At 40.9% G+C, this 16,859-nt stretch overlaps 1 protein-coding gene across 12 annotated transcripts in view; it reads left to right on the forward strand.

Annotated features, from left to right (window-relative positions):
• Window positions 1–16,859, forward strand: part of SDCCAG8 (SHH signaling and ciliogenesis regulator SDCCAG8) — a 229,449-nt gene that overhangs the window by 146,464 nt on the left and 66,126 nt on the right. For 9 of the 12 annotated variants that reach the window (XR_009406554.1, XM_059412519.1, XM_059412520.1 and 6 more), the window contains 2 exons: window positions 766–874; window positions 10,202–10,333. Coding sequence is in view for 11 of the 12 variants with exons in the window: in XM_059412519.1 (XP_059268502.1) it covers window positions 766–874; window positions 10,202–10,333 (241 nt within the window). In the remaining variant the exon portion in view is untranslated. Of the gene's footprint in view, window positions 1–765; window positions 875–4,764; window positions 5,574–10,201; window positions 10,334–16,859 lie in introns of those variants that run through there. The other 3 variants (XM_059412527.1, XM_059412529.1, XM_059412530.1) reach the window with 2 other exon arrangements.

Genomic DNA, 16,859 nt, shown 5'->3' on the forward strand with positions numbered 1-16,859 from the left:
TTTCCACTAAAAGTAAGAGGAGGAAATTCCAGGAAAAATTAGTGTTTGCCCCTCCTGCTTGCAGGATTCTAGTGATCAAGGAGTCTTGGGCAGAATCTCTAAGTGCTGCGTGAGAGAATTTAACGGCTAAGACCACCTTAAGAACACTCCTTTTATTTTGCACAAAAATCCCACGCTCTCTTCAATTCCCTGACCAGATCTTCAGTGATACTCGTACTGTTGACAATGAAATCCAACTTCTAGGGAAAATTTTGTTATTTTTCCTTCATAATGAAAGAAGCATATACAAGAGGTGGGGATAGTGAGATATATGTGGGCAAATACGAGACATAAAGCAGGAATTACAGTATAGAAGAGAGTTCCTCTGTTATTTTAAAGTTGCGAATTATCTAGTTGTGATCATTCTTGACACTGTTTATAGTGAAATTGTCAAAATAAAAATACAATATCGTGCATATTACAAAGACATAAGCATCCACGGCTCCACTTGACATAATCTGACACTTTATCGACACGTTGAAACGTTCCCCCAAGCTGGTATGATTCAAACTGTTTCCGGGGTGTAATTATTAGAAAAATTAATGCCTCCCAAATTTAGTGTCTTGCCAGGTGAGTCGTCCTTGACTTTGAGGACACTGAAATTGACCTAGTGGCTTATAGGAAATAGGTAGTGGTCTTAGCACTTTGACTGGTCTACATAGGAAGCCTTCCAGAGTTACAACCATAAACATCTTACATTGGTGGGGGCTTTATTGTTATTTCTAGAAAATGAACAGTATTCATTGCTGACCTCCCAGAATACATTTTTGATAAAGTTAAAGGAAGAGTGCTGTACATTAGCCAAGAAACTGGAGCAAATCTCTACAAAAAGCAGGTGGGTAATATTATACAATACTTATACAATACTGAGCACTGTTTGTGTGAATACTGTCACTTTTTTCTTTAAAAAAACCAGCATTTCCACTGTTTGAGGCTGATATCGACATTAGATATGTGTTGATGTATTTCCTGTGAAAATATTTCCTCTGAATGGACAATTTCTTCATACACACATTTCTGAAGTGTCCGTATAGACAGGAAGTAAAACCAGACCATCCTCTCATTCTCCTAAAATTGATTCGTTTTATTAGAACAACTGTCATTCGTTTTGTAGGTACACTGCTCTTTTTTAAAATACATCGATTGGGATCTTTGTGAATTACTTTCTGCACATTTCCTAATCAGGTTATTTCCATGAATGAGTGATTTTATATTCTAAATGATAAAAAGCCTGAGTTCTCATCTCAGCTCTGAGAGTAACTGTGTAATCTCAGACAAATTTACTTGACCTGCTTCAACTGTGATTTCCTCTTGTAAATGAATGGTATTGGACAGAATCACTTCAAATTGAACTATAAAAGGTGTCACTCACGTAAACAAACCAGATATCAGATGTCCCATTAAAATACAACCCAATGGAAAACTAACCTATAGATCTCTTCTGTATTTTTCGGAAGTTCACTTTGATCTACACAGAGCAAGCAGTAGGGCTCAGCAAACAAACTTCTGCCTCAGGTATCCCATTCAGAAAGAATTTCCTAGAGAATCAGAGCATATCCAGTCACCCTGAGCTCTGTCTTGGGTTCCTGCATCAATGAGTGGCTTAGCAGTTGGACTCCCCATCCCTGAATCCTTTGGGGAATCACTGGGATGATGAATCCAGTTCTTTTTGCTCACCGGAAGGCAGAGGTTCCTATAAAGCTTCCAGAATGTGCTCTGACATGTGCCCCTTCTTAACAAATACTAATTAAAGATCTTATTTGGGTAGAGAAGATCTCAGGGTGCCAAAATACCAGGTATCTTCAAGAAGTTTGATAAGGAAACCCAAATGATTTTGTCATAGGACAGACCTTCATAATATATCACCAGTAGTTGCTGCTAACTAGAAATAGTAGATTTGCTTCACATAAGCTCAAATCTAAGTAATTCATTAGAAACAAACAAGCAAAAAAAAAAAAAAAAACCAGATCATTACAATTTAAGAAAAAACTGCATTGATCTGGTACTTTAAAGAGTGTCATCTTAAGATCGCTTTGTGATTGACTATTATCTTACTCTCTAAGGAGACATAATTCCGGAAATGGCAGCTTGTAAAGGAGAAGGAGGTGTACTATCTGCTCAATATATATTATTTAATTCTTACAACTTGAGACAGGAATTATTACCTTCTTTTACATGTGAGGGAACCAATACTCACAGTGTTTAAATGGCTGGGAAGTGGGAGAGCTAGAGTTCTACTATAGATATTTCTAGTTCCAAGGCCTATGATCTTTCTTGTAAGAAGAGAAAGAAGTAAGAATTTTATGTCTATTACCAAAGAAAATCCAGGCCGAAGCAGCTATGATGAGTAAGTCTGGAAAAGAAAAGATATTCTTTAAATCCCCATGGGGAAGTAGGCATGCTCGCCGTGTGAGGGTAAGCCTGGGAGCCTGGGTCCGCCTATGCCCTGTGTCCTGTGTCCTCTTTCTTCTGCTCTAGATCTGTCCATTTATCCTGAAGTGATCTAGTGAGACTGAGCCTCAGCCCCGAGCCCCCTTCCCTTGCTTCAGATTCCCCCAGTTCCTGACCAACGCTTTGCTGACTGGGCGTGCGTCTGTCTGTCTGATATGTACCTGGCACGTGGTACGTACTTACTAAGTGAATGAAACAAGTATGGTTTTATCCCTCGTATCCTGACCTGGTCCCAACCTGTTCCTGTGTTGATGACAGGCAGGTTGCAGTGAAAACCACTTTGGAATTCAGAAAGAACTCGGTTCAAATCTCACTCTGCCACCGGGCTGCATGACCTTGGGTACCATGCCTAATCTCTCCAAACCTCAGCTTCTCCATCCCTAAGATATGTATATTTTTGAAATTTATTTTTATTTATTATTTAGAGAGAACATGAAGGTTGAGGGAACGAGAGGCAGAGAGAGAGGGAGAATCTCAAGCAGGCTCCACACTCAGTGCGGAGCCTAACCCCGAGATCATGACCTGAGCCGAAACCAGGAGTCAGGTGGCTTACTGAGCCACCCAGGCGCCCCTAAGACATTTCTAAAACCATGTTGCAGGATTGTTGTGGGGATGAGAAATACCGAGAGATACACAGGTACACACATATGCATGCGCACAAATGGAAGGAGCCTCGCACGGGGCTTGACACACAGGAGTAGAACCACAGCAGATGGCACCGTTTTCAGACCGGGCCAGTTTGGATTTGACTTTGACCTAGCTATTATTGTCTTTTCCACGGGGGGTCTGAATGCCATTCTGACAGAGGTAAAGTCTATATCACAAGGAAAACCTTTTCAAAGGTAAATGAATTGGGAACTGTGCATCCAGTTGTGTTTGGAGTCCTGCTCTGGGATGGCCTGTTTCGTAAATCTGAAGAATTGAAATAGATATCTACTGTATTTTTGCAAGTTTATCCAAAATAAGGGCAGGCCTAGCCCTTGTAAACACTCAAAGAATTGTTACTTATTATGGTTAAAACTTTTAAGAGTCCCCGAAGTTTATAAAATACTCATTTTGTGTGTCTCACGAGACCGTGGTAGATATGATAAACTGATTTTAAGATTGGTCGTTTGTTGACTCTTAATTTCTTGTCCACGGAGTCTCTTTTCCCTCTGGCTCCCTCTACGAAAAGGATGATATTTTCAAACTTCATACAAAATGTATCATTTGATTTTGACATTACCTTTTGCTTTGAATTCACCTGTATAACTTGAAGGGCCCTGAATGTTTCTTTTAAAATAAAGAGTATAAATTTATGAAGCCCTCTAGAAGCCTTCTGTACACCCTGTACTAAACTTTGGGGGTAAATGATTTTTTCCTGTGCTTTGAGGTGAGGAAAATCTTGGAGATTCTTGAGTTTTCTGAAGTGTTATCCTTGTGGGAGTTCAGTGTCCACAGTAATGAAACCTCATGGTAATTTCGAGCCGGCTTTCCCTCAGAATACTACAGTAAAATTTTTCTTCAAAGTGAGTGTATTTATTTTGTATTACTCAACAATCAGGAACAATTTTTGCGGCTCCCCTTTCCTCACTCAGGACGTTTCTCGAGGACTTCTACATTATTTATAAGTCCCCGACTAACTGAATGGCTCACACCGTTTATAATGAGCTTTATTCTTTCACTTGCAGATCTGGCCATTTGACCAGAGCCCGTGCTGTCCCTAGGAAGGCTGACAGTCTGGGCTCACTGTGCAAAAGCTCTGACTCGTTCCCCCAGCCTCAGGCTGCCCTGTGCAAGGGTTTAAAAACGGTCCCTCGGAGTGTGCCCGTCATACGTGTTTTCTCCCCAAGTAATGTGCGTGGTATTCCCGCAGCGCCTTGAGCTCCCGTTGTCTGCAAGCCCTCCCCAGTGATCAGCCTGGTACTCTCTGCCCGGCGCATTCCACACGGCTTAGGTAGTAACTGTAACTCCAGGGTTCATGAATGGCACGGCCCAATTTCGAACTAAAAATGAACTGCCGATTCCATGCATTTGCTAGAGCTGGTTTCTGACCACAAGACGGGACAATTAATTCCATTTTGCTTTTAATTGGCACCAGGCAGGCACGCTGGCTGATTGTAGTTGACACTCTCATAAACTTTACCTACCCTTTCGTCTTTATTCCCCGGGACCCCGGGAGCTTATTACAGTCCTGGGGTTGTTTTTGAGGGTGGTAAGTGGAGCTATTGAAATATCTTTGGTACAACTGTGATTCCTGTTTATCAAAGTGAGGGAAGTGTTCCTTCTCCACAGGCGCTTGGATGAATCAGCAGTAAAATGTTTGCAGTACAGTTTGCAGGGCTGAGACCTCGGCCTGGGAAGAGCTGAGAAGTCATGGGCACAGGAAGAATGAGCCTCCGCCTGCTGCAGGGGGGGCGATCAAGCCTGGGCCCGGTTGCAGCCCCTCGCACTCCGATATTGGAGAGACAGGCCAGCAAGGGAGGACAGAACCCCGGACTACGGGGTGGTTTGCGTCTCTTCTTTCTTTTCCTGTCACTGTCACTTTCTGGGTTGCTAGGCTTGCGGATCGATGTCTAACACTGCCCCTTGTGTATCTGTGATTCGCGTTTTGTAATTCAGAGGAACAATGGGAGTCCGTTGGGTCTCGTTATATATAATGGTTGGTTTAATTTGGTTCACTTCTATCTTGTTAATTGTAAATTGATCATTAAGATTTGAATTCTAATCTGTCACCAGGGTTGTGGGTATTGAGGCTAGAGCAATGATCCTGGTTTTAATCACTGATGATGAGAAACAAATTTTATAATTTTGGTACATATTGCAGTTCATATATTTTAACACTGTATTTTATGGTGTTATAAATATTGTTAAATGACTTTTAGTGTAGTTTTACTGTGTGGACTATAATGTATAAATTATATTACTGTTTTGGCAACAGTGAGTATCCAACTGTGTGAGTTTAATTGAAGTAAAGAACACACACCCGGCTGAACTATTTTTTTTCCCCCTGCATGTTTGGATGATGTTAGGTTAGGATGCTACAAAAATTATATTCTACAAGGAGAGACTCATATTGGCCTCTGCTAATTGTCACCAAAAATCAAGTGAGAATCTAAAAGAATAGAAAAGTAAAGGGTTAGGTTTTTCCTTTAAAAAAAAAAGCAATTATCTCTGTAATCCTAATTGTAGTAGTAAAATATTATACTTGGTGCAAGTGCCATCACACAATGTAACGGGTATATAAAAATGCAGGGAAAAGTTCATGCTTTTGTGAAGCAGAAATTACCTACATTTTCTATAAAAATGGATTAGAGACAATTATTCTTTTATATGACACTGGGATAATCATGCCACAGACGTAATCTGGAACCAACACAGAGGCTTGTGCTGAAGTTTACTCTCTGAACTTTGCAAACTACTAGTTCTTTCAATATATGCCGGGCTCTAGACAGACAAATGATGATGTCCATGGACATTTGCCAAATTTTTATCCAACGCTGCAAGTTGGAAGGCAGATTACCATTATAAACAAAGGGAAATAAAACCCCCAAAATATGCAAAACAAACAAAAAAATCAGCCATGAAATACTTGATAATACTGTGCACTTTACAAGACAACATTTATCTTTTTGTGGTCATGTAAGGCATCCCCACTGTAGGGCATTTGGCTATAACTTACAAAGAAAAATTACGAAAAAAATTTCCTATGACATTACCACCTAGCGAAATATTCTTTGTCTGTGAGGCATCTCCTTGCACTGAGTTTGCGTGCGGATGTAAGTGTGGACATATGTATGTACACGTACATGCACCTGATGGGTGAGCTCCACTGCATATAAAGCCTGTATCCTGCTTTCCACTTATTGTTATCTGGTGAATCTTTATCTACATTCACTACTCTGGAAACCATTTTAATTGAATCATTTGTATGCATAATAATTCATTAGACATTTAAGATATTCCCAGTTTTTCCATACAATAATAATTGTATTGAATAATACAATATTTATGAATAATACAATAATAATTTTGTCCATTACTCTTAATTTTTGATAATTCCCTTAGCTGAGATGACTAAAAGGGGGTTGCGGGTCCAGAGACTCTGACCTGTCTTTTTTCTGTTTCAATAATAATGAGCCCTTTCAAGGCTATTGATGTGGATGATTTTGCTCAAGTACGACACTAGATTCTCGGTTTACATGTACCCATGCAGTATGTGACACAAAGAGGTGAGATTTAGAAAGAAAACGTGAGAGGCAGTATAGCACAGTGGTTGGAACAAGCCCTTTAGAGCTGAGCAGGCCAGTGTTTGTATCTGGACTGGGCTAATCACCCTTTGGGTGACCTCAGGCAAGTCATTAAACCTATTTGCCTCACAGTGAAAAGGAAATAAACACTGACCTTGAAGAATTAATTGCGATCATTAATATAAAGGATGGATTCCACTGTCTGACCGAGTAGGCACGCATGCACTGAACAAATATTCAACTGGAATCTGGCTTTGTTATGCACATTTTGAACAATAGTAGAAATTGAGAATTTTATAAAGGTTGATTGACCTTTTCTATTTCTTCCTCTCTGAATATTTTTCATATTCCTTGTGAAATTCATTGGAATTTTGATGGAGACTGGGATAACACTTTATTAAATGATGCTTCTTATCTTCATGTGTCTCATTTTTTTTCTGTGTTCCCAGTTCTTTTTTTAATTTTGAAAATTGTGTTCCCATTGCCTTTTGTTTTTCATGAAGGTTTTTCAAGATCAAAACGACTTTCAAAAATTTTTTTCCAGGGGCGCCTGGGTGGCTCAGTGGGTTAAAGCCTCTGCCTTCGGCCCAGGTCATGATCTCAGGGTCCTGGGATCGAGCCCCGCATCGGGCTCTCTGCTCGGCAGGGAGCCTGCTTCCCTCTCTCTCTCTCTGCCTGCCTCTCTGCCTACTTGTGATTTCTCTCTGTCAAATAAATAAATAAAAATCTTTAATAAAAAAAAAAAAATTTTTTCCAGGTGTATTGAGAAGTTATTGACATACATCACCGTCTGAGTTTATTAAGTACAGCATGATGGTGTGATTTGCATGTATTGTGACATGATGACCACAGTGGATTCAGTTAAAGTCACTTTATTTTTTGTCTTAGATATGTGCCCATTGTAAAAATTCAGAAAATATGGAAAAGGAAAATATAGTTTTTAAAAATTCCTAATTCTAACACCTCGAGATAATACATATTAATATGTAATATATACCTCCAAGTATTTTTAAGGGGGAAGAGGAAAGAGTATTTTTTAAATTATAAAATGGTATCACTTTATATATGCTGATTTTCAAATATTTTCCTTTCTTACCAATATATCATATTTTATCAGTAATTACCACCACCACCAAATAGCCCTCACTGTCAGAATAGCCTCTTGATATCCCTTTGTGTAAGTAATGCAGCCAATCTCCTGTTGACACATTTCTGGATTCAGTTTCCAGATATCAGGTTGCAGAGCAAGGTTGCTTCTAGAAAGAATGCTACTGTGAACGTTACAACTTTTTATGTGCAAAGGTTTCACATTTTTATATTATAAAAATCTGTTTCCCCTATGAATGCTCTTTTAAAAAGCGACTTTTTTTTTTTTTTTTCCTGGGGAAGTACCTCAGAACAGATAAATACTTTTCTGCATGTTTTCCTAATCTGGTTTAAGGATATTTTGTTGTCTTTTTGGAATATTTTTTTGCATGTTGTGATAGGAGATACTATTCTTAGAAGAACACTCAATTAACAATTTTTTATAACTGCCTTAAGTTCTTGGATATTATATGTGATTTTGAAAAGAGAAACATAAATCATTATTAACTGATTTAGACTATTTCAAATATAAGTGAATTCTTATTAGGAGAAGCAAATGTAGACTGAGTGCTTGATGTGAGCTTGAACGAGATAATCCCTGCCCTCATGGATAATCTAGTAAGAAAGATGAGGCATCGAGCCACAGTTCAGAGGAATAAATTATAAGCTAATATATGCAGAAAAGCTGGGGATACTTTCCAAAAAATGCGCTGACATATTGAGAACTGCAAAGTATTAATCAGGGCAAGTTTCCTTTGAGGTGACACTGGAACCAGGATGAAAACAAAATGAGGGATGAGGAGAAGGGAAAGCCAGAAATCGCTTCGTACAGTGACGCCAGTTGGCCCCCGGGGATGAGTTCCCCAAGCAAATCCACGTGTCTCCTTGACCGGGAAGAAAAGACACTCCCACCTCACGGAGAAATCCTTTCTTTGGAGGGACAGAATTCTGCATCAGGGGTCCTACTTAACCTTCAAGAGACAAACTGGTCCTTAACTGCTCGCATTTTCTTATGCAAGAGCTTTAAACTTTGGGTGCCTGTGGGGCAGTGGCGCATGAGGAGATGACGGCCGCAGGATCCACGCTGAGCGAAAAGCGAGGATGACGATAGGGCTTTCCTCAGGTTTCTGATCTGCAGATCTCGAGACTTGAGGTGATCCTCCAAGATTCTGGAGAGGTGGCATATTTCCTGAGGGACACAAGCCATCCCCAAAGTAGCTAAACCTGTGATCCCACATGCAATGTGTGAAGGCAGGAAGAAGATTGGGTAAGTAGTACCCGTGGTGGCAAAGTGGGGGAAAGTGAACCGTATGTGTCCCCAGAGGGGGCGTTCGCATGGGAAGCAAGCTCATCTGCTCTTGGGATGCCAGAACGTGGAAGACAGAAGTGGTGGAGCACAGGACTGAAAGCGCAGTTGCTGGTTCCGCCCCCTGCCCCACACAGCCGGTGGCCGTCCCTCTTCCTCCCAGCAGATCAGGGACCTCCTCTCTGAAGACACCGAACGAGCAGGCTCTGGTTAGAATAGGGGCACTGAGCGCAGCAGAGGGAAAGTAATAGGAAGTCTGCGTTCTGGAAGATGAGATCCCCACCTATTTCCCACTGGCTCCTTAACCACTGGGGGTTAGGGTCAGACCCAGCGAGCAGGCAGCTGGAGAATTCTTCTCTTGAGAAGCAGAATGGCCACAGAGGGAAGAATGACAGATGTGGATATTAGAAATCTCCCACCGGAAAAGATGGCTTGACGTTCCTTCACTCCACACGCAAGGCCTCATCACACCAGCGCGCATGTGATCGTGATGAGCTACTGAGCCAGCAAGGACCAATATTTAGGTAGTCACATGACGTGCGTATGCCTATTGCTTTAACTACACACCGGAATAGTAGTAATTCACGTGACAAGCTGGAGGTGGGGTGGGAGGGCGGGTAGAGGAATGCCATTTTTCATTATGCCTTTTGGAACCATATGATTTAAATCATGTGCCATTCCATTAGCTATGTTAATTAAAAGAAACAATGCTCTATCATAGAGATTAGGCCTGGGGTTGCTCCTTTCACAGCGTGGTGGCTGGCCTGTAATAGGCACTCAGTAAATTTGGGGTATGAGTATGAATCCTTATTATTTTTGTGTCGTTCCTGGAAAAAGTCATCTCTTTCAGTAAGTCACTCTTCCTTTCTCTGTGTAGACTCTGTCTACCTCGTGAGGCCCTACAATGCTTATATCCCTCCACTAGACATTGTGCAATGTCTGAAATATTTCAATTTACATAACATAACTTTTATTTACACTGTTATTTTTAAGTATGGGGTTTAAGATAATGCTAAGTTTATATAGTAAAAGTGTGCTCTGGTGATAAGAACCTTTAATGTCTGTCACTTCTGTGTTTTCACTGCTCTAGGTCTGAAATCACTCAGCTCAATCAAGAGAAAATGTATACATACAACAAACTGGAAAAGTTACAGAGGAGAAACGATGAGCTGGAGGAACAGTGTGTCCAACACGGGAGACTGCATGAGATAATGAAGGAAAGGTAATTCAGCTTTAGTAATCAACTGACATGCCGTATACTGGCGGTGTTTGGTTCAAAAGCAGAATGGAACTGATGCGCGGTAATGGAATTCATGGCCACAGTGGCACGTGAGGGATATGCTCAAAATCTGATACTCTTGAGCCTTGAGTTTTGTGCTTTCGTCACTTCTTCTAATACACATATCCCTCTTTACTATTCTCTAGAGAGCGTTGTAGGAAAACCATCTACCTTTAAGGTGTAAGTCGATAATGTAATATGGAGGACTTTCATAGAAATTAGTTTTAATGTGTTTTTTGTAAGATAAAACATAAAAAAGGTCTAAGAAGATTAAATATCTTTTTAAAAAAATATATTTATTCATTTACTTGAGAGAGAGGGAGTGCATGCTTGAATGAGGGCAGGGAGAGAGAATCCCTAAGGGGACTCCCTGCTGAGCGCAGAGCCTGATGTGGGACTGGATTCCATGACCCATGAGATCATGACCTGACCGAAACCAAGAGTCAAATGCTTAACCGACTGAGCCACCCAGGCACCCAAAGGTTAATATCTTTATCAGATATGCACTGATGGTGTTGCTTGAGACAGAATTTGACTCCGAAACCTTTTGATTCTCTCTCGGAGCAAGTCATGTGACCTCCCTGAGCATCAGTTTCTTCATCTATGTGCTGGGACTAATAATGGCCACTTTGCAGTTTGACACAAGGTCAAATGTGTGTTAAGCACCTGGCTTCTACTAGTCACCTACTAAATGGCACCAATGATATTCGCTGTCTTTTTCCAGACGAGGAGACGCAAGCTCAGAGAGACTAATGGATTTGCTCAAAGGGACGGGTTAAGGAGGCGGTAGAGTTCAAACTTGAATCTTGATGCTTTGACTCCAAATTCCTTTCCTTTTCAGTGCAGTTCTTTGTAATAAACCCAACCCCTTGTCATTTCCTATAAATTTGCCACTTAAAATTTCTATATAATGATGGATTCCCCAGGGAAAAAGAAACATCAGTATTTACACCATACGGTGAATGGATTGCTGAAGGTTTGGACTCCACATGGTGATCGCGTGCATAGCACCATGGGCGAGCTTGAAGGGGTTTTCTGGGTCTCCAGCCCCCTGTTCCTATCTGTTCCCCAGACACGCTGCAGCTTCTCTGTTTCAAAAGCAATTGTTGACATAATTGAGAGGAAAATGAAAATTTTTATAGACTCCTTTTTTTAAAAAATGTATTTAAAGTCAACATAGATTCCTTGGGGAGGGGATAAATACCTTATAACTTTGATCACTTGCTCAAAGGGAAAGGAAGGGAAGAAAGGCAGTTGGAAAATGGCACTGCTTTTCAGTCACCAAAATACTAAAATGTGGGTGGATTTGGGAGGTATTAATCATTCATTTATTTACTTGTTAAAATATTTACTTAGAGGGGCGCCTGGGTGGCTCAGTAGGTTAAAACCTCTGCCTTGGGCTCAGGTCATGATTCCCGGGTCCTGGGTCAAGCTCTGCATCAGGCTCTTTGCTCAGCGGAGAACCTGCCTCCCCTGCCCCCTCTCTGCCTGTGTCTCTGCCTACTTGTGATCTCTGTCTGTCAAATACATAAAATCTTTTTTTTTTTTTTTTAAATATGTACTTGGACACTGTTCTAGGTCAGACTAAAATATTTTGGGTTTTGTGGGCCACATGTGGTTTCTGTCACTAGGGCTTCTTTGTTTTCTTTTTTTTTTATTTTACTGTCTTTTGAAAACAAAACCATTCATGACTAGAGGGCCAACAAAACAAGCCAGAGAATTTGGCCTGGTTTGGGCTGCAGTTTATTGCATATTGGGCAACCAGGGCATTTCGCTAATTTTTTTTTTCTTAAATTTGTATTAGAGTTCATAAACTGTACTCAGCCGTGTTGTCTTACCTTGAAACAAATGGGAAAGTAGCTGTTACTATCATCCATTTCCAGATGGATGACTGAGGCTCAGAAAGCTAAGTTGCTGACTAAAGGCCAAGCAGCAAATTAATCATTCATTCATTCAGCAGATACTTGCAATTGCTACCTTGTGCCGTGTTCTCCACCACATGCTGGGAATAAAATAACAAAGTAAATACAGTCCCCCGTTGTCATGAAATTTACAGCCTAATAGGGAAGATGAATACAGAGGAAATAATTTCTTAAATTTCTAGTTAATTACAGCAACAATTGGTTCTATGAAAGAGACATATACTTTGTGGTAAAAGCACCTTTAATAGGGGGACTTACCTGCTCAGGAAAAGTTTCGGTGGCAGAAGTGATGGTTGAGATGAATCTGTAAGCGTCAGGACAGGCATGGGCAGCCTTCTAGAGCCGGAGCTGGCGGACGTGCCCCAGCCCTCAGCCCGCACCGCGTGGCTCAGGAAGGCAGTTGTGCTCATTGTCCACAGACTGTCTGTGGCTTCTCTTGTGCTTGAGTCAGAGGCTGTGACCTGTTGGCCCCTGAAACCTGAAATATTTACTGTCTGGCCTACTCCTATATGAGTCTGCCAGGGCCTGTTCTAGAGAAAAGACGACTGTAAAATTGAAGATCCTGCGGTAGGACTTTTGAGGAAGGAGAAAAACATAAAGAATAGGGGAAAGAATCGCACATGCTGAGGCTGGAGAGGGAGGTGAGGGCGAGACCTAAAGGCAGCGCCTTAAAGTTTTTATTACAGACCTTTTACTTTAATCTTTTATAAAGGGAAGAAGTAACTTAATAATTTTTTGAAGAATGAGAGATCAAATTTGCATTTTGAAAATAGCATTGCAGGGGCGCCTGGGTGGCACAGCGGGTTAGGCTTCTGACTCTTGGTTTCGGCTCAGGTCGTCATCTCATGATCATCTCATGGTCGTGGGATCAAGCCCCGTGTCGGGCTCCACGCTCAGCACAGCACCTGCTAGAGATTCTTTCTCCTTCTCCCTTTACCCCTCCTGCACAAGCTCGCTTGTGCTCTCTCTCTCTCTCTCACTCAAATAAATAAATAAATCTTTTAAAAAAGTAGCATTCCAGTTCCAGAGCAGGTCATGCATTAGAGCGGAGCCACGGTGTTGGCACCAGCTCCGCTGGGAGCTCCTGGAGGAGTTAGTCAAGGGCTGGTGACGGCTTGGACTTGGCGTGATGGTAACGATGATAGTAAACAGATTGGGGAGATATGTAGGAGGCAAAATCAGTAGGACTTAGTAATTGATTGGCTGCCTTGGGTAGGGGGGCATGTCAAGGATAAAATCCATGTTTCTGACTCAAGAAATGGGGACAGAGTGATACCACTTAGCTAGAGGGTCCACAAAGGAGCAGGTTTGTGGGTGAAATGTCTTGGGCTTGGGATGAGACCAAGCATTCAGCTCCGCCCCATTGAATTTAACATGCCAATGCTTCTTACCAAATGGAAATGTCAAATAAGCCAGGAGCTGGGGGTTGGGGGGGGGGGGACACATAGGGACACTGCTCGGGAGACAGGTCTGGGCTGGAGATAGAAATCTCCAGGGGCCTAAGGAGGATATTTGAAACCTTGTGAGTAAGTAAGGTAGATCACTTAGAGGAAAAGCACAGTAAGAAGGGAAAAGAGCTTCAACATTTAAAGAACATCAACATTTTTGAAAATATTTATTTGAGAGAGAGATAGAGTATGTGGGCAGCAAAGGGAGAGAGAGGGAGTCTGAAGCAAACTCCATGCTCAGCTTGGAGCCCGACACAGGGTTTGATCTCACAACCCTGAGATCGTAACCTGAGCCAAGACCAAGAGTTGGACACCTGACCGTCTATGCCAAGCAGGTACCCCAAGGACATCAAGCCTTTTAAAGATAAGGTAGAGGTTGGCAACAGACATTAAGACAAGTAACCTGGGAAATAAATGGAAACCAGAAGAACTTGTTGTTGTATGTGCTTCAGAAAGAGGAGGGACCAACCAGATGCTACTGAGTGATTAAGAGATCGAAAGTGTCCACTGGACTTAGTGACATAGACAGCACTGGTTATGGTAACAAAAATATTGTTAGTAGAAGAGTACAACAACTATATTAGGGAAGATTGAAAAGTTGTATGAATAGAAAAACTGACGTAACAAATTTAAAGTATTTTTTCATGAGATTCGGCAGCCAAGGAAAGTGGGAAGCATTAGCAAGCCGGAGAGGAAGACCAAGCAACCAGGGGTGGGGGAATGTATCAGGAGGGGTAGATGTGAACGTATTATATTGTAATTGTCCAGATCATTAAACTGTGGAGTCAGGAAAGGTCCATTTTCCAGCTGGTGATTTAGAATCCCTGGTGTCCACCAAGGCAGTCCCGGGGATTCCTGTTCAAGATAGCAATGACATGTTTTCTATTAATTTTTTTTAAATACTTCATTTATTTATCTGACACACAGAGAGAGATCACAAATAGAGCAATACACAGAAAGAGAGAGAGGGGGAAGCAGGCTCCCTGCTGAGCAGAGAGCCCAATGCGGGGCTTGATCCCAGGACTCTGGGATCATGACCTGAGCTGAAGGCAGAGGCTTAACCCACTGAGCCAGCAGGTGCCCCTCTAGTAATGTTTTGAGACAGATATGGATTCATACATTTTGTCTTCGAAAATAGAACCATGTGAGAACTCCGCAGTGTTTGCAGAGGGAACAAGCCTCAGTGCCCTCACGTGCTGTCGTGGGGTCAAGTATTGGGTCACCGGTCCCAGCATTCTGTGTTGCTTTGTCAGTTACATGGTCTCACATAGTTTGTTTTCTTGTTGTGGTAATATATGGCTTAAATTACACACATAAAAACCATTGACGAAGACACGCAGCTGCTGATTGAAATGTAATGGGTGAATAATGAGTTTAAAATTGGCAATTCTTCTATAAACTACCTCAGAATGATCTTTACTAAATCTATAAAGTTGTATTTTTTCTAATAGAATATTGATTCCTTAAAAACCAGTGTTAAGAATAGGAAACAGGAGCGCCGGGCTGGCTTAGTCGATAGAGCATGTAACTCTTAATCTTGGGGTCATGGTTGTAAGCCCCATATTGGGCCTTGAACTTACTTAGAGGGAAAAAGAAAAGGGAAATAGAGTATTGATTTTTATCTAATGTAGACATTCCATTTTGGGGGAAGTAAGACTATTCACTGTTTTCAGAGAAGTCCCTGAAAATAGCAGCCTGAAATCTTAACCTTTATTTCATCATTCAAAAACAAAATAAGACAAAATATTGGCAGAGAGAATCCAACAATATTTAAAAAGAATTATACACTACAACCAAGTAGGATTTATTCTAGGTTTATAAGACTGGTTCAACATTCAAAAATCCATTAATATAACCCATCACATCAATATGCCAAGCAAGAAAAATCACATGATCATATCAATAGATACAGAGAGAAAGCATTTGACAAAATCCAACATCTATTCATGGTAAAAGCTTTCAGTAAACTAGAAGGAGAGGGGAACTTCAATTTGATACAGAACATCTACAAAACACCTAGTGCTAATATCATACTTGATGGTGAGAAATTCAAGGCTTTCCCACAAAGGTCAGATAGAAGGTGAGGATGTTCTGTCTCACCCCTCCTTTTCAACATTATACTGGAAGGTATAACTAATGCAATAAGACAAAAAGGAAATAAAGGCCCTAAGGATTGGGAAGGATAATCTAAAACTGCCTTTGTAGTTGACATGATCATCTATGCAGACAAAAGTTCCTGGAACTAATAAGCAATTACAGCAAGGTTGTAGGATACAAGGTTAATAGATGACAATTAATCACCTTCCTCTATACCAGCAATGAACTAGAATTTAAAATTAAAAACACACTACCATTTACATTAGCACCGTGGAAATTCGATACCTAAGTATAACTCTAACAAAAAAAAACCTTTTTAAGATTTATGTGAGGAAAAAAAAAAAGATTTATGTGAGGAAAACTCTAAAACTGCTGAATGAAGCCAAAGAATTAATAAAAGGAGAGGTATTCCATGTTCATAAGTAAGAAAACTCAATGATGTCAAGATGTCAGTTCTTCCCAGCTTGACCTATAGATTTAATGGAATCCCAGTTAAAATCCCAATAAGTTATTTTGCGGGTAGTGATGAAGTGCTTCTGAAGTTTACATGGAAATGCAAAAGACCCAGAATAGGCAACACAGTTTCAATATAATGAAGGAGAAGAATGAAATTGGAGGACTGGCACTACCTGACTTCCAACTGATCCAGACAGTGCAGTATTTGAGTGAGAATCGACAAAGGGACCTTTGAGATGGAGCAGAGAAGCCAGAAGTTGGCCCAAATTAATACAGTTAAATGATCTTTGATGAAGGACCAAAGGCAATACAATGGAGTAAAGACAGTCTTTTCAACAAATCCTCCTGGCATAACTGGACATCTACATGCAAAAAGAAAGAAAGAATGAATCTAGGCACAGATCTCACACTTGACACAAAAATGAACTCAAAACGGACCACAGACCAAAATTTAAAATACAAAACTTTGAAACTCCTAGAAGATAACCTAGAGGACCTTGAGAATGATGATAACTTTTTAGACCCAACACCAAAGATAAGATCCAG

The sequence above is a fragment of the Mustela nigripes genome, chromosome 10 (assembly GCF_022355385.1).
Source record: "Mustela nigripes isolate SB6536 chromosome 10, MUSNIG.SB6536, whole genome shotgun sequence".
Lineage (NCBI taxonomy): Eukaryota > Metazoa > Chordata > Mammalia > Carnivora > Mustelidae > Mustela > Mustela nigripes.